The sequence below is a fragment of the Sinohyriopsis cumingii genome, chromosome 9 (assembly GCF_028554795.1).
Source record: "Sinohyriopsis cumingii isolate HCF-2022 chromosome 9, ASM2855479v2, whole genome shotgun sequence".
NCBI classification, from domain to species: Eukaryota; Metazoa; Mollusca; class Bivalvia; order Unionida; family Unionidae; genus Sinohyriopsis; species Sinohyriopsis cumingii.
The window spans coordinates 37,355,510-37,377,738 of NC_142969.1; the positions used below are offsets into that span (position 1 = coordinate 37,355,510).

Here is a 22,229-nt window from a genome sequence, read left to right on the forward strand (position 1 = left end):
CAAGCTGTTTTGAAAATTGAACTATTCTTGATTACAACTGGCTTAAGTTGCAAATTAGAGGACGCAATCAGGATAATGTACAGGGTTGGAACTACCGACTTGTGCGGACTGGTGTCTTCCCTTGTGTTATATTGTTACAGGTTAGAACCCCCATCATTTGATTCAGGGACGGATACTCCACATTTTCTTTGTAACGAACCCCTGTGGTTGTGTGTGATATTTCTGAAAAGCTGACTTTCGCTACATTGTTAGTCGACATAAAAACAGGCTATTCAGCGCCGTTATTTGGGCAGTAAGACCCATCACCCCCAAGAACAAAAATTTCGGGTGATGTGTCTCACGTTCTAGGACTAAAATAACACGTGATACATCTAATATTGTAGGACTACCTATCGCCAATTCCTGAAACATTTCTTTAAAAATTGTAAAAATACGGCTAAGAACACCTTGTTAGTTTGCTCTCTTGTAATAAAACTTACACAATTTAACACACACACACACACACACATATATATATATATATATATATATATATATATATATATATATATATATATATATATATATATAATTATTATTATTTTTGCAATCTAAATTGGTTAAATTCATCGTGAAAATGGATCTACACGAAAATAGGTTCTTTGTGGTGAATATAGTACTAAATCAAAATAAAATAACTATAAATTCTATTTCTAAAATGTTAAAACGATATTATTTTCACCTGTTTCCTCTTTTCCCTAATATCGTCTTCAAATTTCTTCTGCTCCTCAGGATTCAATGCCACATTTGAAGGTTGTTCAGGAATAACACGTTTCTTATTCTTCGCCATCTTTAAATTTATTTAGACTGGTAACTCATGGTCATGTGTATTCTTTACGATTGCTTCAAATCCAGTCCAACCTTTCTAAGGGGGCGCTCACCAATTATTCTGTACTTTTCTGAGAGTGACGTTTGCAAGGTGAAGATGTTTGCATTTAAAACATGCACAATGGAGAGAATGTTGGCATACCTTTATGCTCCTTTAACGTAATGTGGCTGACATTTCTTTGGATATTGTACTTTTGGAAATTGCAAATGATCTAAGAACACTACTAACTAAATGACTGCTCCCTTGTGCTCCAAAAATCAGCCTGAATACACTATACTTAGCAGCTATTAAAATAGGGAAAATGAATTTAGCGATACTAGACAATGCCAGCTTCTGAAAGTGTAATGATTGAATTACCAAATTTATAAAACGTAAAAAAGTTCTCGGCTCTTTTTTATACAATTTACCTCTGAAGTTCAGGAAGTGAAAATGACCAAGTGGAGCTAGCACCTTTTAGAAAGATGCACATCTGGAACAAGGCCAATCTGTATGTTCTATAACCTATATCACACCCATTAATCATGCACCAAAATAAAGGCAATTAAAGGTTCTTTGCCCTATATACAATGTCTTTTTTAATTAGCCAGTATAAAAAGAGGAAAGCGGGGTAAATTCTTTTCATGTAAAATTCTAACCTATGTAAAATACAAAACTGTAGAGCGCCACCTTACGCCAGCTAGATAGCCAAAGCATTCCCAATGAACTTGGCAACGACAAAATTTACAAATGGCGAAGATAGTTATTGCAGGTGAGGTCATTGGTCATTTAAGAAAGTAACCTACGGCAATATTTATGCACATGTGCAATATCTTGTACCGTTTTCTCAAAGCATTTGATTATCATGTTAATACACACTATCGGGTTAAATCACAGTCAAATGCAGCTCGGGGTCAGGTAGCTTCGATATTGTAGCATCGACCATGTCGAGATTACCCGTTCAACGAAGAAGGTAGGGATGGATACGATGTCAGGAACTGGTCCAATACCGAATATTTCAAGAAAGGAAGTGCATAGTTTTTGTGGTATTATGTTCACTAAGTTGTAAGAAGGAGCCAAGTTATGATAGATGATATTGGAATGGTGACAGGAGATAACTGAATATAGGTCGTTTTATGTTTGTGCTGCTATAACTTACCATAATTTGGTTATGTAGAATCATGTTTTTCTGCAGATATAATTAGTAAATGCTACGTCAATGTAAAAATTATGAAGCATTAGAAAACCATTTTACATTGATGAAAAGACTTAAGAAAAATGCTGTACTGGCCAAGTAGGCACTTGGTATCAACGTTTAAGCTACAGGTGTCAATTTTGTTGGTGTTTGGGGTTTTGAATGCCATTTTGAAGTACATGGCGGCCAGTATAACTGGTGGAGGAAAAATTCAGTAAGAACCACCATCCCACTGGCAAGCTTTTTAACATATCCCATATTGGCTGAGCCTAAGATTTGCACCCACACAGACTTAAGTGAGATGGCAATAGTCGGTAAAGGTGAGTGCTTTAGACCACTTGGCCATCTGGGGACCCTAGTGCCTGTTTGCAATATAAAAGCCCATAGTGATCAGTAATTTTCATATAGAAGTACTATCTTGACAGTTAAGGTGCCAATTACTCAGCAGTTAGGCAGGGGAGCAGAAATCCATTGCCTGTATTATTAATTGTAAATTTCTTCTTATGGACAAGCAGCTTTTACAAGGTTGTAACCTGAAAGAGCAGTAGTTTCTGTTTTGTCAGAGCGATGTTTACGGAAGGTCCATTCATACTTTCCAGTGAGTACCATATGGGTGCATTGTATATTTTTATAGTATATGCTGAAATATATGGATTAGGACTGAAATCAGCCACATTTATTGACACAGTAAATGGAAACAAACAGTACTGATTTAGGCGATATCTTTTGAAGGTTACATGACAGTGAATCTCATTGGCTGAAAGATGGGGCTTCTCTGAGGAATCTTTTGTTTTGAACCAATCACTGCACTTCAAAATATTATGCGTGAAAGCAATGCATTTTCTCAGGAATGCATCTTGATGATCATTTTCTTATAAAGCTTGGGCCCCATGGTGAAAATTTGAAAGAAATATCAACTAAATGGGCTAAAACTAAATTTGACTGTAAAATGGAATACAATTAAAAAAAAGAAAATGGAGTTCAGAGATTCTTGGCTGAGGGCCAACAAAAATAGGAAATCAAGTTGTGTAATATATGTTAGAGATACCCCTCAGCGAAATAAAAAAATCAGTGGATTGTTTGCAGGACAGGTTATCACAAGGAAAGGAACACTGTTAATAAACTAATAAAGTGCAAAACACAATACATGCAGGTTAAAAAATATATTGGAACATTACTTAGGCTTGACACATATAAAGCCAAGCAGCTTCGGTCTCAGCCCAAAGTACAACCTTGAACAGACCAGTCTGAGCCTGAACCAATTGATGTAAAGTTTCTGCAGGATGTCATTTATAAAATTGGGGAAAATAAGGCCAGAGCCAAAGTGAGGCAGTCCATGGCTTCTATTTAGTCTTCTCTTCAGTGATCAGTGTGGACTGATGTGTTTGTGGCTATCTAGCTTTTTCAGAGTTAATTGCCTCCTTATTATATTGCCAACACACTTACTCAAGGACCGCTCCAGTGGCCTAGTGGTAGAGCATTAGCCTTAGATGCAGGAGGTTGCAGGTTTGAACCCTGTCCAATTCATACCAAAGATGAACGAAAATGGTACTAACAGCTGCCTCACTTGGCATTCAGCATTAGGTGGTTAGTGTCTGGACTTGTTGGCCTGGTGTCAGGATAATGTGTCTGGGTGGGACATCATGCTACATATCTGCAGCATGATGCCCCAGTGCTAAACATCACTATAAACTGTTACACTCCAGATATTGTAGTGATATAACTGAAAAATTGTTAAAGCTGTTAAAAATCTAAATCACACACACACACACTTACTCAAGGAAAAAACCCAAACAGATCACTTAAAGGTTTGCAAAAACTTTGTTTTCTCACATCTTTAGTTGAAGTATACCGTTTACAGCAAAAATAAAACAAGTTGAAATATACGTTACGTAACACAGATACCAATTTTTCTTACACAAGGGAACTTAAGGGCTGATATTTCTTGATGGCATTTTTTTCTTCACATTTAGATGTACAAAAATAACATCTTTTACTCTATTTTAGGAGAAGCTAACTGCCCTTATTTTGCAAGGGCAGAATTACTGGGTGACAAACTAGCCAGAAATCTTCCCAACTTTAATCTCCACAAGATTATCATACGTCCAGAGGACTGGAAGGTATAATATTAGCAGTTTCTTGCAACTTTATATTTACATGTAAAATCTTGTTGTCATGATACTTATTGTTGGTAAAAGAAGACAAGAAAATAGTTTCTTTTTCTTTTCTTTTCACAAGCTCAGGAGTGCAAAGTAAACATCATCTATGTTTGTTCTACTCTCCAAATATTACATCCAAGTTACATGTGCATTGTTTTTATTTATAATTTAAAATGTACGAGTTTGTTTAGTATTGTAATCACAGCATTTTTTAATTTCTGAATGAATATTTGTATTACTATACATCATTTCCTAGATGCAAGATCTTCTTATGTGTATAATGTAATTAAATAGGACATGTTCTTGGTGCATTTACAAGTCAGTTTTGTTACCTGCATTTGTATTGGTCCATGCCTTCTCAAGATGTTTAAACCCCTTGGTATAGACACATGTATTGCAATATTGTATGATTATTTTGTGCCTATTATATTTTGTCCTTTGTGAAGGCTTTTGAATGTATGGTTCAGCCAGGACATTTTTAATTTATTTTTTAATTCCATTTATTTTACATGCACTCTCTGCCAATACATACTAACCAGGGGGGAGATTTTGAAAACTGTGCAGAGAGATTTCAATAATTTTAAGGAAGATCATCACACCCACCACTGGCAACACTAAAACTTGAATTGCACATCTTGCAAAACACTGTACATGAATGACTTCCATGAGTCAGGCATGGAAACTTGTGCTTAAGAAGCAAGGAAAGAAGTAATATATATATTTTTTTAACTTTCCAACTTCATCCGAATCTCCCTTTCATTTAGACGTTTTAGAATAGGTCACCAACAGAGGACTGAACTTTGTAACAACTTTAATGCAATTTTTAAACTTTGGGTCTTACTCACTGTTGTGTTTAAGATTATATTTTCTCTTAACAAAACAAATATTTCTCCTGATTTTTTTTAATGAAACAAATTATTTCTGGGAGAAAAATAAAATTGCTGGAGTATGGGAGAAATAGTCTGATTTCAAGAGCCTCCTGCAAATAACTGGGAGGGTTGGCATGTCTGTAGTTTGCACTCTCTCTGGTCAGAATGTGTCGTGATCTGATCGGTTATTTACTTGACATAACCTTTAGCTATACATGTACATAAAACCATGTAAATGTAATGATGAGTTTTACAGCTATCTTATCCAACTTTCATAGCAGATGGAATTCAAGCAGTGGGTTACATTCCTATATTTTGCAAAGTTAAAATGTCTCAAGGTATATTTAATGTGCCAGGGTAATCTGTGTAGTATGTTATCTCAGGATATGTTAAATCTTTGTAGTATGCTGTTTCAGGGTATGTTAAATCTGTGTAGTATGCTGTATCAGGGTATGTTAAATCTAAGTAGTATGATATCTCAGAGTATGTTAAATCTGTGTAGTATGATGTCTCAGGGTATGTTAAATCTGTAGTATGCTGTCTCAGGGTATGTTAAATCTGTAGTATGCTGTCTCAGGGTATGTTAAGTCTGTGTAGTATGCTGTCTCAGGGTATGTTTAATCTGTGTAGTATGCTGTCTCAGGGTATGTTAAATCTGTGTAGTATGCTGTCTCAGAGTATGTTTAATCTGTGTAGTATGCTGTCTCAGGGTATGTTAAATCTGTGTAGTATGCTGTCTCAGGGTATGTTTAATCTGTGAAGTATGCTGTCTCAAGGTTATGTTTAATCTGTGTTGAATGCTGTCTCAGGGTATATTAAATCTGTGTAGTATGCTGTCTCAGGGTATGTTTAATCTGTGTAGTAGTATGCTGTCACAGGGTATGTTAAATCTTTGTAGTATGCTGTCTCGGAGTATGTTTAATCTGTGTAGTATGATGTCTCAGGGTATGTTAAATCTGTAGTATGCTGTCTCAGGGTATGTTAAATCTGTGTAGTATGCTGTCTCAGGGTATGTTAAATCTGTGTAGTATGCTGTCTCAGGGTATGTTTAATCTGTAGTATGCTGTCTCAGAGTATGTTTAATCTGTGTAGTATGCTGTCTCAGGGTATGTTAAATCTGTAGTATGCTGTCTCAGGGTATGTTAAATCTGTGTAATATGCTGTCTCAGGGTATGTTAAATCTAAGTAGTACATCTCAGAGTATGTTAAATCTGTGTAGTATGATGTCTCAGGGTATGTTAAATCTGTGTAGTATGCTGTCTCAGGGTATGCTAAATTTGCGTAGTATGCTGTCTCAGGGTATGTTTAATATGTTTACCTTATTTGCTGCCCTTTGTCAATGTGGAGTATAAGTTGAATTGGCTGATTTAGTAAATTTTCTATCCTTCATCCATATGTAAGTTGATGCAGAGTATAAGTCGAGGCCAGATCAATACCTTAGCTATTTCACTTTCGGTTTCATGCATATTAATGATATCACTGTAAGATATGCCAGATTACCACAAATTGTCAAATTCCATCACCAAAGCTAATATGCTTTTTCCAGAGAGATATTTCATCCCTTCTTCATGTTTTTTTTGTACCTTTTTGCCCATTTTGCTTAAGTTTTTGTCACACAAGGGAAAACTAATAAAATTGTAAAGGTCAGCTATAAAATATACCTACCATATGCCTTCAGTTTCAAAGATATGTAATTTATATTTAAATATTCAAAATATTTATATCCATATAGAATCCATTTAGGTTAAATCCCAAGAATGACTATTTAGAATGCTGTGTTAGTTTCTTTGAAAGTACAACTCTCGGCTCCCAGCAAACAAGATTATCAATAAGTGCATGTGCACTTCCTTTAGTTAGGCATTTGGTTTAAATTTTGCTCATGCTAGTTGTTACTTTGAATTGGTCTGATACTTCTGTCAGCGAGAACAAAAGATTTTACTGGTTGAGAAACTTACACGAGTAAGCACCTGGCTTTTCCTGTCATTACATGGTACTGTATTCACAATACCCGATGGGTAGCCTCACTTCCCTGCTGGTAGCCTCACTAATTTGATCTAGTCTGTCAAATCTTGCATTCAGACAGGTGTCAACTGGAATGACCCGGCCAAAGCTGCTTATTATATTCAGCACATGTATAACATTGAAAAAATGATAAATTATTTTTCTACACATTATCTTTTATACTTTGGAGAAGAAAAAAAAAGTATTTTTCCATGCAAAAACTTACAGAAGATGAAGCGATCTGAATAACAATATATATATAATGATGTCCCATGCAGGAAATTAACAGTGGCGTGTAAGTAAGCAGCAGTGATGTAGAAGGCTAAAATTATACACATGCAACACTTCAAATGAGCGTATTTGTGTCTTCCGGCTAGAAAATGATGAAGGCTAGCAAATTTACATAAATTAAGAAGAATCAAACTGAACTCGAGACTAATTTGAAGGCAATGTAAGAATTGGATGATATCAACCATGAATTATATGAATTTATTAATGGCACTCTAACCTTAGTGAAGGCAAATAATAATGAGTAGATAATTGTAGAAAGCAAAGATTGTTTCTTCAGAAATTTACATATCACCTTACTACATGCACCAATAAGTCACTACTTCACCATCTCTCTTAACCTTCATTTTCAGTACCAAGAGGTTAACAATTCACATTCACATAATTCACTGGCTTGACCTAAGCAACTCAAATCCTGTACTTCCATACTTTAATTTCTAATTGTTGGCTTTAAATCATTTTAAATAAGATCCAGTTACCTCTGAGCACCACATTCCCATGATTATCTGGTTTTATATTAAGCCTGGTAAGAAATCTTAAATGTTTATGTGTATGGAATTGTATAAAAATTAAGTAATTGCACGTTCACTTATTCTTGTAATTAATTTAATTTACCAAAAAAAGAAGACTGTGTTCGATTTCATACGGCCTGGTGTTCTATTTTCTAACCAAAAGCTAGACTACAGTATCCAAAAATCCATTAGTGTAGATATGGCATTTTATGCTGGTGACTTTTTTGTTGTTATGCTATTTCACTTTTAAATGTGTGTGATTGCTGGTCCAAAGTAACTGTTTGTTTTGGGTTGCATCCATTATTGTTCTAATGACCTTTCGGTCAAACATTAAAAATGTGCAGGATTGAAATTACAGGTTCAGTGTTGGCATACAACTGGAGTGGCTATTTACTGTTTTTCTTGAATGGTTTACTCAAGTAGATTTTTCTCTTCACTAACTCAGAAAAATCCAAACTCTGCTTATATTCTCTTGCTTTGTAAAACTACAAATATGAAGAAAATTTAACACATTTTAATGCAAAGCTATTCATTCTAAACAATTTTGAAAGTCATCATAAAATCTGGTACCACTCCAATAACAGACTGCTTACATGTATATTTATATGTTGGTTCCTATTAACCATAAATCTGACCTCCAAGTAGATAACAGCGACTGTGTACATGGTCTTCATTTCTAATTATGATACAAAAGTGAAAGTTGAGTCATCCTGTAGCTGTATTCAACATGTTCAGAAAATCGCCTAATTTCCTTATGTCAGACAGTACAGCATATTTGCGATTTTCAAGTTTTCAAATGTTGCTCTTAACCATTTTCATTATTATTTACAGGAATCAAAATGTCAAATAAATAAATTGCCTTCTGAAAATTTTATGAACTTGAGGCATTTTTTCTTTAAAATTTAGGCATTTTTTTGTGAACCTTCCCCAAAAAATCAATTTTTTAAAGTTGAATTTCCAAACTTAATATTTTATTCCTAAAACTAGGTAAAAATGAAGGATATTTAACATTACCTTATAATGAGAAAGATTATGTTAAAGTTTGCACAGACTTGGTGATTTAAAGGATAAATATCTTACTTAAGGTTGATAGAGCAAACACATGAAGTAAATTTCCTGTATTCAGCATCTCTTCAAGCAAACTCCAATAGGAAAAAAGAAAGCTCAGATGTTTACTGGTACTTTATATTTCAGTCATGGCTTGAAACAACATGCAAAGAGCGGGGTTGGAATCACAGTAAATCCCCACTGGTTTGGCGGGAATTAATTGATAGAGGAGGAAAGGGTGTGTTAATAGGTGGAGCTAACGAGTTCCATGAATATGCAGATGGCTACTATGGAATAAAGTCTGACATGAAAAGCAACAAAATGAAAAATGTTGCACAAGAGAACCTGGATTTCAAGGTGGAAATAGACAATGAGGAGGAACAGTACAAGGCCCAAAGTGAACCTTTAATAGTATGTATTACAAATGCCAGCAGCACTGTATGCTATGCTATGATTGAAGCCATCGGCCGTGGAGATGTTTTTGGTAAAAATACAGAAATTAAATTGAAACTGTATGACAGCCTGGACAAAGGAGAATATCTTCATGGTGTGGAAATGGAGGTGCATGATTTGGCTCTTGGACTTTTACGTGGTGTTCAGTTTACATCAGACATTACCGAAGCTTTCAAAGACTGTGAAGCAATAGTACTACTGGACAGTGTTGTAAAAGATGAGAGTATGAGCAAGGAAACCTGGATAAAGGCAAATGCAGCTCTATTCACAAATTATGCAAAGGTGATAAATGAGGTAGCAAACAGAAATGTCAGGGTATTACTGTGTGGAGATGGACCTATAAATTTTAATGCATACATGATGATCAAAAATGCTCCAAACATATCAAGACAGAACTTTGCAGCATTGTCAGGAATGGTTGAAAACCATGCAAAGGCTGTCATGGCTGAGAAATTAAGGGTCAACTCAGCAGGAGTTGTTGACTTAATTATTTGGGGAAATGTGACTGGGGAACACTATGTTGACATAAACACATGTCGTGTCCATGGATATGATGGTGCAATCTGGGGACCACCTTCCTTCTCCTTGCCAGCAAAAGAAATGGTTTTTGACAAGAAATGGCTGGAAACTGAATTTCTAGAGCTTGTCCACAGACGTCAAGAGAAAGAACTAGAGATGACAAGACACCCATCTGCCATGTCACAGGCATCAACAATCAATACCACACTAGAGTACTGGTGGAATGGTTCCCCTTCAGGTCAAATGTTCTCCCTAGCTGTATGCTCTGAGGGATGGTATGGTGTCCCAAATGGGCTTGTTTTCTCATTCCCAGTTACCATGCACCCAAAGGGCTACTGGAATGTGGTCCAAGACATTGACTTGTCTGAAGAGGCAAAAGCCAAGATTTTTGTTACAGTAAAGGTAGGAATAGAGCTAATGCAGTCACTATTAAAAAATTAAGTACCAGTCTAACAATGTGCAGGTTTTACGTATGAAATTTAAATTGCAGATATTTTAACATTTACTAGGTTTTGAGATTAAAACAAGACTTAAAATATAGAGTATTTTGCTTTTTATTTTGCTTTTAATTTTTGTTTAATTCTATCCATGATCCAATACCTGCAGAAATTGCTATTTGGTACAGAGCAGAGAGTTCCAGATAACCAATATAAAAAATTGACTGAATGTATGTTTCACAAGTTCAAATGTCTGCTATGAAATAGATGAAAACAAGAATACCAATGTGTCAGTGACCTTGACCAATGGTCACTGTGGTTTTGAACATACTGTGCATAAATCATTATTGTTTTTATTAGACTTCGATCTTTTACTTCAAGACCCCAAAATCAATTGGTTTCTTTCTTACCTTAAAACAATATCCATTCACAAAGTCACAATGTTTGGTTTAAGAACTTACTCTGGAACAAAAGTTATTATACAACAACCATTTTCCTTCAAGTCACAATGACTAACCTTTTGATCCCAATAAATCAATGGGTCTATTCCTAAGTACAAACCATCATAAATTTTGGTCATTGTGCATGGTCTCAAACTAAGGTGTTGGAGCAAAAAAGAGTTTTCTTCTTTCAGTCACATTAAATTGGACCTTTATCCATCTGACCCCAAAATGAGTCAGATTATTTCATACCCAAAATGCAAGCAAATTGCAAAGTTTGGTATTGACAATGGTGGAAAACTCAAGCTATTGTGCAGAATCAAAAAAGAAAACAGACAGATCAATATCATAGCATGACACTCTGTCTTATGGTAAGCATATAACAAATATTTACAATTTTCAAGCACACTACCATATGTAGTTACTTACAAGTAGAGTCCAATGGCAAACTGCATAGACCCAGACATGCTGTTGCATAATGTGCCAGCATATCTGGGTCTGTTTAGTTTGCTAGGAATAATCAGTAGAACCAATAATATAGACCCAGATCTGCAGGTACATTATGCTACAGCAGATCATGATCTTTGTTGTTTGCAGTCTGACTCAACTTATAAGCAAGTATACATGGCATTTTACCTTACAGTTACTACTACTCAATTTATTTCATTTCAGTTTTAAAAGTTTCAGGCATAATCTGTCAAGAATTTATATATTACATGACAGGCAGTTTAAAATATTAAACATTTTCTTCTTATGCTTTAGCTTAAGTTAACTTATTTCATTAAAAATTTTTTGAATAGAATGCTGCTAGATCCAGCCTTGATTTGTATTGAGTCCAGACACTTGGCTTCTGGAAATTTAAGCTCCTGGCCTGTAGGTTATGTAACACTTTTTGCTAAAGTTGATGTTCAAACTAAAAACCATTGACAATAGGTAAATTTCTTTTGAAAATAGTTCCAGCAATGAAATTTACAGTAATTTAACAAATAAGGCAGCCATAATTATCAATTTTACAAAGATGTCATATTTTCCAGGCACCATTTCTTAGCATCTGGCAAGATTTTTTGTGATATTTGCAAATTTTAGGCATTTTTGCAGATTCATTGATATAAAATGCAGACAAACTGTACTGGGTTTACTTTTAACAGACATGAAAAAGCTACAGATTACATAGTATATGCATACAGTAATGACCAAAATGACTTCAGTTTAATATATGTATAGGTCAGTGTGGCAATTTGTTAAGAAAATGCTTGCGAAAGCCTAGGTTTGGAATCAAACTTCTATATCACAAATCACTACTGATTATGTGGATGGGAAAATATTTAGTAAACTTTCATTATCTAAGAAATGGCACTCATTCTGATTTCAAGTTGTACCATATTCTGTGAGTTTTCACACAGACCTATGTGACATGACGAGTATAATTTAGTGTTGGGGTCTGTTATCTCCCTGTTGCATTTATTTCAGGATCTACTCGCTGAGACTTATGTAATATTCCCTCCACCCATTCCACCCAAATCTCCATCTTCAGAGAAAGCAGCAGATAAGGAGACAGCCGAGAATGTATCTTCTAACAATTCAAAAGCAACAGAAGAGAAGACAGGTAATACAGTGAAGTATACATTGGTAGACATCTTGGTGCGAAGGACAACATATAGCAAATTTCTTTTCTTTATTTCCTTCGCATATTTAACTGAAGTACATCAAAGTTTATGGTCTCTTAGATATCTTTCACATATTTTATTGTACTTTATTCCAGAGACATTAATCTGTATTGAATCTTATTGCTATGTTGAATTCAAGAATACATACAGCACTGATTATATTGATGTTACCGGTGTCATAACATGTCAGATATTCTATGCCAAAGCATGGTGTATTTAGCAATCTGTGTCATCCACATATGTTTGGCAAAGTTTTGTTTTTGTACCAATTCTTTTTCAAGTTTTCTGCCATTACATAAATTGATGCTGAAGAGGAGAGAATTAACCTAATTTTGCAGTATGATAATACCAGAATACCAATGAAGGGGATTTGTTTCTTGCTATAATTTTATTATAGTTTTATGATGAAGCTGCTTTGATGAAAGAAATTTATAATACTGTATGAAAAATAAAAAACATATGGTTCCCACATTTGTGATCATGTTGTAAAATTCATCAATTATTATAATTTAAAAGGCCAAAGACTTGCAACAAAATCAGTTCTTGTGTTTTAGATCAGTTTTCATAAAGAGGCAATACACACTGTCAGTTAGAAAAATCAGAATCTAAGAACACAACCTAGAATCAAACAGACTTGGGGTGAAGAGGGAGAGGTCAGCTGTGTAATTTTGCAACACTTAATTTGGCAATTGCAAGTACTGTTAATCTTTGTGTGACTTTATACCATCATTATTGTAATATCTATGGTGACAAGTTGTGTAGTTTCTCTATCTGAATGCCTGCTTGGTGTGACCAAAGTATGGCCTGAAAATGACATTTAATTGCTATTCAACAGCACAGAGGATAATTAATGCATTTGTTGTGTTTGCACTTATATTTCTGAAAATGATTAACTCTTGGTTTTCCTCATTACTTTGGAAGTAGACGAAGATACAGAGGGAGATGAGAAGAGACTGGCCACCATTGCTGAGGACAAATTGGGAGAAACAGTGCTGGAAAGTGAAAAGGAATCACTCCCAATCACAGAAGAACAGCAACCGCAGGAAGAGCAGGATGACAAAAAAGAAGAGCCACAAGGAGAAGCAACTGCTGCTGATGATCAATAAGAGAAACATGCTGAATTGTAGATGCTTACTTTAAGGCAAAATGTTTCTAAAAATCTCCCATGTTTGAAAACTGTTTTTTTCTTCTTCAGAATATCAATAACTGTTCTACAACGTTTTGCCAAACAGGATTGAACTGTTATCATCTTGTATCCAAAAAAAAAAGAATGCTCATGGTCAAATGTGTACAAATGATTTGTATCATACATACTCATGCACTAGTCCAACTGTAAACAAGATAGATCCTGATTTGCTCTCACATAATGCACTGACAAACCAGGGTTTGTGCTTGAGTTCTATTGATTATTCCTATAAAAAAATATGCATAGACCCAGATCTGCTGGTGCATTATTTGATAGCAGATCTGGGTTCATGCAATTTACATTTTTACTCAGTGTATGAGTATATACAAAATGTTAAAAGTTTACATGCTCAACAGTTAAAATCCCATGTCAAAGTCTTCAACAAGGTATTAAAAAGTTTAGATAAATGAATGGAGTTGTTTAAATCCAGACTTGGCATAAATGTATACTGCAGAAGTACTAGAAAATACCCTATAATAAGAAAGTATAAAATAGTTCATCACTTTTCTCTCTGGAATAATGATGCAAAAAATGTGAAGCAAAGGGTTACCATGTTTTGACCAATATAATTTGCTGCATTACAGAAAATGTATTAGGTTGAAATATGATTTGAAGGTGAGTATTTCTGTGTTTACAAATTCATGGCAGTACGTGAATCTGAGAGGTACTCAACTTGACCATAAGTTTCAAGTTTTCAGATGAACAAATGGAAGATATTTTTTGAAACACCATATAATATTGGCCATTTCTTCAAATTATGAACACATTATTATGTCATTATATATTGCCTGTTCAAGTAAAAGAATTGAACTGTTTGCAAAGATAGACTGTTGAGATAAATATACAGGAAATAGTGTTCCAGCTCCATTTATAAAGATGTCATAACAACTGCTTCAACACTGAACAGAAAACGTATTTTGTTTATAGCTCAGAAACCTTAAGATATATATGATTTATGGTTTGCTGAAAATTGTTTTTTTTGTAATCTGTTGCTTGTTTAAAAAATGATTGTCACGAAGTTTTTTATATATATTTATCATTAAGCATGTATACAGTTATTGGATATCAGTAAGCATACAGTTTTTGAATATCAGTAAGCATGTATAGTTACTGGATATCAGTAAACATGTATATAGTTATTTGATATCAGAAAGCATGTATATATTTACTTGATATCAGTAAACATGTATACAGTTATTGGAAATCAGTAAACATGTATATAGTTTTTGTGTATATAATTGTTGGATATCAGTAAGCATGTATATACTTATTGGATATATTTCCAAAAACAAAACCCTCTTTACAATGAAGCTTACATTAATGTATACACTCGCTAACAAGTCCAGACCAACTTGAAAATAATTACTATACCTATGATCAAGAATAAACTGAAGTATGAACAACTAAGTAGTTTATTTTCATTTAATTGTTATGTGGCATTACACTTAATGGTACACACAGTTATTATCATATGGCAAGTCACTCCACCACATAACAGTCATCATCTGACAAGTCACTCCACCACGTAACAGTCATCATCTGGCAAGTCATTCCACCACATAACAGTCATCATCTGTATCTTCAACTGCCATGTCTGCTTCATAATCTTCATCCTGCAACTCTGTCTGATCCTACAAACAAGAAATCAAAATATTTTTGTTAAGATACATTTAGCAATAATGATGATGATGAGGATTATGATAACCATAATGAAGATGCTTTGTGATAGATGATGCACCTGGATATGATCCCATGCAACTCAGAATCATCAACACACAGTGGGTCTTTGCTTTTACATACCTTGCTATCACAACCTTCTGGATATGAACAATACTTCATTTCTTTTCTTCTCCAAATCTGTTTTGCTAATAGAAAGGCTCACCAATCAATAATCAATTTATATGTGATATCAACATCAGTAAACCTATTACTGAACTGTAATAAAGTTGCCTACCTGCCACTAGTAAGTCAAACAGTGTTATGTTAAGAATTACTATAGACTCTTGCACAATCCCACCCTGCATTATCTCTTAAATATGCCATTATCAGCAATGCAACATGCAACTAAAATGGTCACATTTATGACTAAAAATTCTAAATAGGCAAGTGAAATATTTAAATGATACAATTTATTCCATAGTATACACCTCTCCCTCAATAACTCATGCACAACGGGGTTCATAACTGTCAACTGCACTATAAGCGCGGGTGCGAGTTACCAAGGGACATCCACAAAAATCTGCTCGACATTGAGAAAACCAAAGGGTGGGGAAGATGGAGCTGACTGAATCTTTGTTTTACAATCGCATTGACAATAATTGTCAATAGTGCACTTTTACTGTTCACTATTCTGTAAAAATTACATTTATTTTCAAAATGTACAACACCTAAAAGATCACTACATTATTCCAACTGTTTTCAACAACATGTATGCAAAAACATTTGTGTATTACATCACTGCTTTTTGTTTTGTTGATTAGTCTGATTCCAGGAGTGGTATATCATAGTGAGGCAGGGAGTTTAAAAAGCAGGGAAACAGATTCTTTTTCTTCCAAAACTTGTAAAGTGGCCAAGTGGTCTAAACTGCTTACCGTTACGGATCACTGCCATCTCACCTCTGTCTGCGTGGGTTCAAGTCTCAGGTTTGGCCAATGTGGGTATGTGAGAAAGCTTGCCAGTAGCTTCTCGTGGTTTGGCGGTTCTTTCCGGGGTTTTCCCGGGTTCTTCCTCCACTGCTGATACTGGCTGCCATGTATAGCCTATCGTGTGCTGAAAAATGGCATTAAACCTATAACAACAACAAAAATTAGTGACATTTATTTCATGTGACAATAGTCTAAGTCGAAACTCTATTTCTGTACTGTTCAATTAGTACAATGTTGATGCCAAGATTTCATTGCAAGTAATACTGAAACTTGTCATCCTTAAAGATACCTCAAGTGCCAATTCAGGAATTCTCTGAAACTCGTTTGCCTACAATGGTCCATATCTGTGAAACAATGCTCTTTATTTTATGAAGTATTCATTTGGCTTGGTTTCCTTGAATGAGTCTGCTAATTTAAGGTAGTTTATATTATATTACATACACAATAACATTTATAACAGTATTCAATTGATCAACTGAATGATCACCCGACATATGACCAGGGCTATTGGATCTTAAGTTTGCATGACTTTTAACTTTTCTTTTATTCCACCTCTTTTATTTGATTCAAAAAATGTGAAATTACAAAAAAGGCCTGCTTTTAATTCAGTGTAACAATACAACAAATACTTCCCTAAGTCAGATATCTAAACACAGTTGGCACTTAATTAGGTTCTCTAAGAAACGCTTGCAGACATAGCAGTCATAATAAAATTTGACACATTTTTGTTTATATACACATTCCATTTATGATGATTACACTTAAAAGAAATTAAGAGATGGAACTGAAACACAACTTTCACTCAATAAAAAATTATTTAATTTGATATTTATTTATTAATGTACTGCCTACACTAAGCATGACATTTTCATTGATCAAAATTTTCTTGAATATTGTTCATTATGGTGTACTAAGAATGTTGTTTGGAAAGGAAATGTGACAAATGATATGACTTCTTGTTAAAAGTTGATAATTTCATAATGCTGATTAAAATTTCCACCATTTTTAACCATAAAACAAGGGATATATCAAAGTTTCAGTTACCAATTTTGATCGTGATTTACTTCAAGTTCAACAAATGGGGATACATTTTTGGGAATTTTCTGGTTAAAAAAAATGGGATCCAGGCCTGACATCGTGTTATAAGTGGGTTCGCGAGTTATCAGGGCACGAATTATCGAGGGAGTGGTGTAACTGCTGTTTGATTATGAGAATGCCAGTTTCTACAGAGAATTGTCAACTTTATATGTGACTTGTCTGGCTTACCGCTCGTAAGTGACCAGTCTAATACATGACCTGTACAATCAACCTCAGCTACTGGTACGGATCTGGAAAAATGTGGACAATTTTGTCAGCAGTAAAATTGCTGTGTCAAACTACCATATATGCAGCTATTGTTAAAATGAAGGTTATTTGTGAATTTTTGGCCAGGCAATATGTACAGCAATAGATTGCAGAACCCCAAATAGTGATTTTTTTATGGCTGAAATGTGGTTTGAAGCAGACGATGACTGTTGACAGATCTCAATATTCTATCAAAAATTCCTTTATACTTTTATAATTACTCTTAAATTTGCCTTTACTAACATCTTCACTTTTTTCATTTTCTACCAATAATTTCCTACAGGTGACCATCTTATCAGAACTTTATTTAAAAAAATTGGAAATGGCCTACTAAAATTTTAATTTTGCTCTATGGATGTTACGGTTTAAAAAATACATGTAGCACTAATTATTGCATTTGCAATGATAAGTCTATTTAACCTTGGGGCAACCTGGTTTGACATCATGGAAGTTTTCACTATATGAAAAGTACATGTAGTCTTCACTATATGCCAGACACAAGTAGTTTTCACCATATGCCAGATGCATGTACTTTTCACTATATGCCAGTATTTAATGTTCACTATATGAAAAAGTACATGTAGTTTTCACTTTATGCCAGATACAGGTAATTTTCACTATATGTCTGACATGTAGTTTTTGTCATATGAAAAGTACATGTAATTTTCACTATATGCCAGACACATGTAGTTTTCATCATATGAAAAGTACATGTAGTTTTCACTTTATGCCAGATACATGTAATTTTCCCTATATGTCAGACACATGTATTTTTTGTCATATGAAAAGTACATGTAATTTTCACTATATGCCAGACACAAGTAGTTTTCGTCATATGAAAAGTACATGTAATTTTCACTATATGCCAGACACATGTAGTTTTCACTACATGAAAAGTACATATAGTTTTCACTATATGCCAGATACAGGTAATTTTCACTATATGTCAGACACATGTAGTTTTCACGATTGAACGCGTACAAATTCAGAACTGTTCTATCTTCGTTATTTTTCATCTGGTTTGCATGAAATTTTCACTGTAAGCCAAGACAAAAAACTTTATAGTAAATGGTATGTTAATGTAAGGTTATGTCACGTAATCTGCCAAAACAGCTACAGATAGAACCCTTGACTTACTGAATCCGATCTTGCTGGGTCACAGGCTGCACAGTGCCAGCTATAGCCACAGATTTTGGGCGACTTTTTCAGTGGTGGATCCAAGCAATGGAAATGATAGCACCTCTGACACTCATCACATCTAGAACATGGAGGTGTGAAATGATTAAACACATATTTACTTCAGGCTTTCTTAATCCTGGAGGTGGAGAAGAAGAAATACTTTAACAGAACATAACTATGGATAGCTATTTAAAAACAAAAGTATGACTAGGAAGACCGGAAAAAAGTGAAGATAACGGTACAAGTATCAGAAAATAGGAATCATAGCTATAAAAACATTTGTGGTCATATTCAAGCAACCCCATCCAATTAACTTTTCAAATTTAGCTATCAATAATAATATTCTAGTTAGAATTTCTCTCAGAGGACAGATGGACTCTTTTTACTGAAGAAATTAATTCACTCAGTTCTGTAATTACAACAGACTAATACCTTGTTTGAAGCACTTGCTCTGTGATGCAATGTTTGTTTACAGATAATATTAGAAATACACTGGAGTCACCATCCATGGTTTCATCTCTAGAATATATACTCCACTTATATTTTGATCATAATCTGACAAATCATTCCAATTAACACAAGGGATAAAATCAACTTTTCAACAACCTTACTCCCTCGGGGCTTTATCCAGGATCCTAAATGTTCCACTGTCAACCAGTGTAAGCACCATTACTATGATCAGCATCTTTCAAGTAGTTTTGAGGGGATATGGGTTAAAGCAAGATTCCAAAATATCCTATGAAAATGTGACTTGTGACAAATATACAATATATACTACTTTATAAGTCAAATCCCAATGCAAACTACATAGACCCAGACTTGCATAATTTGCTGTCAGATCTGGGTTTGTGTAGGTTTATTTTAGGAGTAATAAGAAGAACAAACAACACAGTCTCTGATCTGCCATTGCATTATGCAATGACAGATTAGGGTCTGTGTTGTCTGCAGTTGGACCCAACTTATATGCAAGTATATATGGTACACATACACACACAAAAAACTAAATGCTGTATCTAGGATCTGAAGCATTCATTATCAACCTAAATTTTGGACATATCAAATCTTGGTATGGATGTGTGGACAACTGAACAGAATTTATCAAAAAGTGTGGATATGCCAAAATCAAAATCACAAAATAAACTTGTGCTTACTTGACCATCCTTGTCTTGTTGCCTTGGTCACCACATGATGCACAATCCTTCTGCGATTCTTCTCTCTTCACCTTCTTTATACTGCCCCCAGAAACAGATGACACTTTTTCAGAGGTAGCAATGGATGTGGATTCTTTTGATGTGGTATCATCATCATACGAGGACACTTTTAGTGTAGTATCAGTTTTCTTTTTCCTATTCTGGAAAAGAAAATTTTATAGTAATTAACTTTTCTCTGAGAATATTTACCTGATCACATTAACATTAGGAAATAAACTCCACTTCATTCCAAATCTAACCCTTACAAGAAGACAAAAACTATCCTTTTCTGCCTTTCTGAAATATAGACAAAGGGAACAAAAGCTTATATATTACCTCCTCTTGTCTATAAGGTGTTTATCTGCATAACATATGTACTCCAAGTTAAGCCTGAGCAAAACCAACAAGAGGCATTTGTGTGGATGGGTGGGAGAGTTTACCAGTAATGTGATCTCGTAAGTAATCTCAGAGTAGCATATAAAATTTCCTTTCCTGGTCAAATATATTACCTGATGACAATAACATTAAAGAATAGGTAAAGGAGGATAAAATGCCAGAGCATCAAATCTCTACCCATGTCACCGTTCAAGAAGCATAACTGTTGCATACTCAAAAGAAGGACCAGCCCCTCTCCTGACAAGAAGGCAGTACTGACAAAAAGCTATTTTGGTGAAACCAGTACAAGCTGCAACTCCCATGCCCAGAATGAAGGCTGTCCTGCGACGAACAAGGCCTGATGATTGTCTCAAGACAGCCACCAGAGGTCTAACATGTCTCTGCAAAGTCATATTAAACAGGTAGAAAACCACTTCAATGGCCTAAAAGCTTTAAGCATCTGCCATGGATGTGCGATGTTGTGGATTCAAACTGCAGCCAAGTCATACCAAAGACTTTTGAAAATGGTACTAACAGCTGCCTCGCTTGGCTAGAGGTTAGTTTTAAGACTGGTCAGCCTAGTGTCAGGATAATGTGACTGGGTGGAACATGATGCTACATATCAGTGGCATGATGCCCCTGTGCTAGACATCAATATAAACTGCCACAATGCAGATATTGTAGCAAAATGACTGAAAAAATGTTAAAGCTACATTAAAAATCTAAATCACACATGGGTAGAAACTGTATAAAGTCACCTGTACATGACAACCAACTGACTCATATTTCATGAGTTAACATCTTCATGAGGCATATCCATTCCTGCAAGACTCAGAATATGATATGCTGATCAAATGACCCATTTTAGCCAAGAGGCCAGTGCATGTGAGGTTGTATCTTGCTTTCTGCCTTAACAAGCAGTGAGAGCTATTATCAGGGAACAGAGATACTTTCACTGTATCTCAGACAACTGCTGAGCATGAGAACCAGATCACTGTATCTCAGACAACTGCTGAGCATGAGAACCAGGTCACTGTATCTCAGACAACTGCTGAGCATGAGAACCAGGTCATGTAGTCTTGTTGCTCTGGATGGACCGACTGAGAACAGAGGATAAATTACCATTTTCTTCTTACCTGTCTTGGAGACAAAACCAGGTTGCATCATCAGGATGACAACCATTCAGCTGGAACTGGAGGTAGGTCCATGGACAGAGCAAGCACTTTGCAGGCCTATATCCTGCTAGAGCTATCAGGAAACCCGTCTTGTAAGATAATAGCTTCAGCAACACTGAATCCAGGGGCTAAATTGAAGCAAATAGAGTCAAGTAAAGACTTACAACAGGTTCCATTTGGAAATCAATGTGAGCAAGTGGGATCCCAACAGGTTAAAATCTGATAACAGGTCATCCAATAAATCCTTGTCGTCACCAATATCCTTTATTTCATGATATCTGAACATGTGTATAAAAAAAACTCTGAAAGTGATGGGCAACATTTTTTTCCTCCTGAAAGAGGAAAAATAAGACTTAAGCTGACTAAGGAATAGTTGCTATCAAAGGGGTGACATCACTGTTCTCACAACAGTTGATAAAAACACCTTCCCTCACATGCCTATGAAGTGGAGGATCTTCTAGCTGTTGAGATACTCTCCATGATTGAGGGACTGAACTCTTCCCAGTGCAAGGCTCCAATGATAAAAGCCAGGCATGAAGGAGAAGCTTGTCTGGAAACATATAGAAAACAGGCAGTTGCTTGAACAATGTGGTGGTCACCATTACTTTCCTTGGAATGTCTGCTGCAAGATAAAGTAGACTGTCCACATTGGATTTGTCCCGTCTTAGATCTGTCCCATCATTGTGCAAACTACCGACAGGATA

The 22,229-nt window shown here is 35.1% G+C and overlaps 3 protein-coding genes across 5 annotated transcripts in view; 1 reads left to right on the top strand and 2 right to left on the bottom strand.

The window, feature by feature from the left end:
* The window catches only part of LOC149791565 (MKI67 FHA domain-interacting nucleolar phosphoprotein-like), a 19,039-nt gene extending 18,163 nt beyond the window's left edge, over positions 1-876 (bottom strand). Inside the window, exon 1 of the mRNA XM_089970111.1 lies at positions 722-876. Within this exon, the coding sequence (XP_089826237.1) occupies positions 722-829 (108 nt within the window). The 5' untranslated portion in view covers positions 830-876. The remainder of the gene's footprint in view (positions 1-721) is intronic.
* Positions 1-15,020, top strand: part of LOC149791566 (putative malate dehydrogenase 1B) — a 23,835-nt gene extending 8,815 nt beyond the window's left edge. The window contains exons 1-5 of one of the 3 annotated variants that reach the window (XM_089970110.1): positions 1,571-1,616; positions 4,047-4,159; positions 9,063-10,289; positions 12,235-12,370; positions 13,353-15,020. In XM_089970110.1, the coding sequence (XP_089826236.1) occupies positions 1,595-1,616; positions 4,047-4,159; positions 9,063-10,289; positions 12,235-12,370; positions 13,353-13,537 (1,683 nt within the window). In that variant the 5' untranslated portion in view covers positions 1,571-1,594 and the 3' untranslated portion in view covers positions 13,538-15,020. Of the gene's footprint in view, positions 1-1,570; positions 1,617-4,046; positions 4,160-9,062; positions 10,290-12,234; positions 12,371-13,352 lie in introns of those variants that run through there. The other 2 variants (XM_089970108.1, XM_089970109.1) reach the window with 2 other exon arrangements.
* A 5-nt stretch (positions 15,021-15,025) lies between these two features.
* The window catches only part of LOC149791567 (PHD finger protein 14-like), a 73,019-nt gene continuing 65,815 nt past the window's right edge, over positions 15,026-22,229 (bottom strand). Inside the window, exons 21-23 of the mRNA XM_089970107.1 lie at positions 19,937-20,136; positions 18,744-18,864; positions 15,026-15,248 (exon numbers count right to left, since the gene is read on the bottom strand). Coding sequence (XP_089826233.1) covers positions 15,165-15,248; positions 18,744-18,864; positions 19,937-20,136 — 405 coding nt within the window. The 3' untranslated portion in view covers positions 15,026-15,164. The remainder of the gene's footprint in view (positions 15,249-18,743; positions 18,865-19,936; positions 20,137-22,229) is intronic.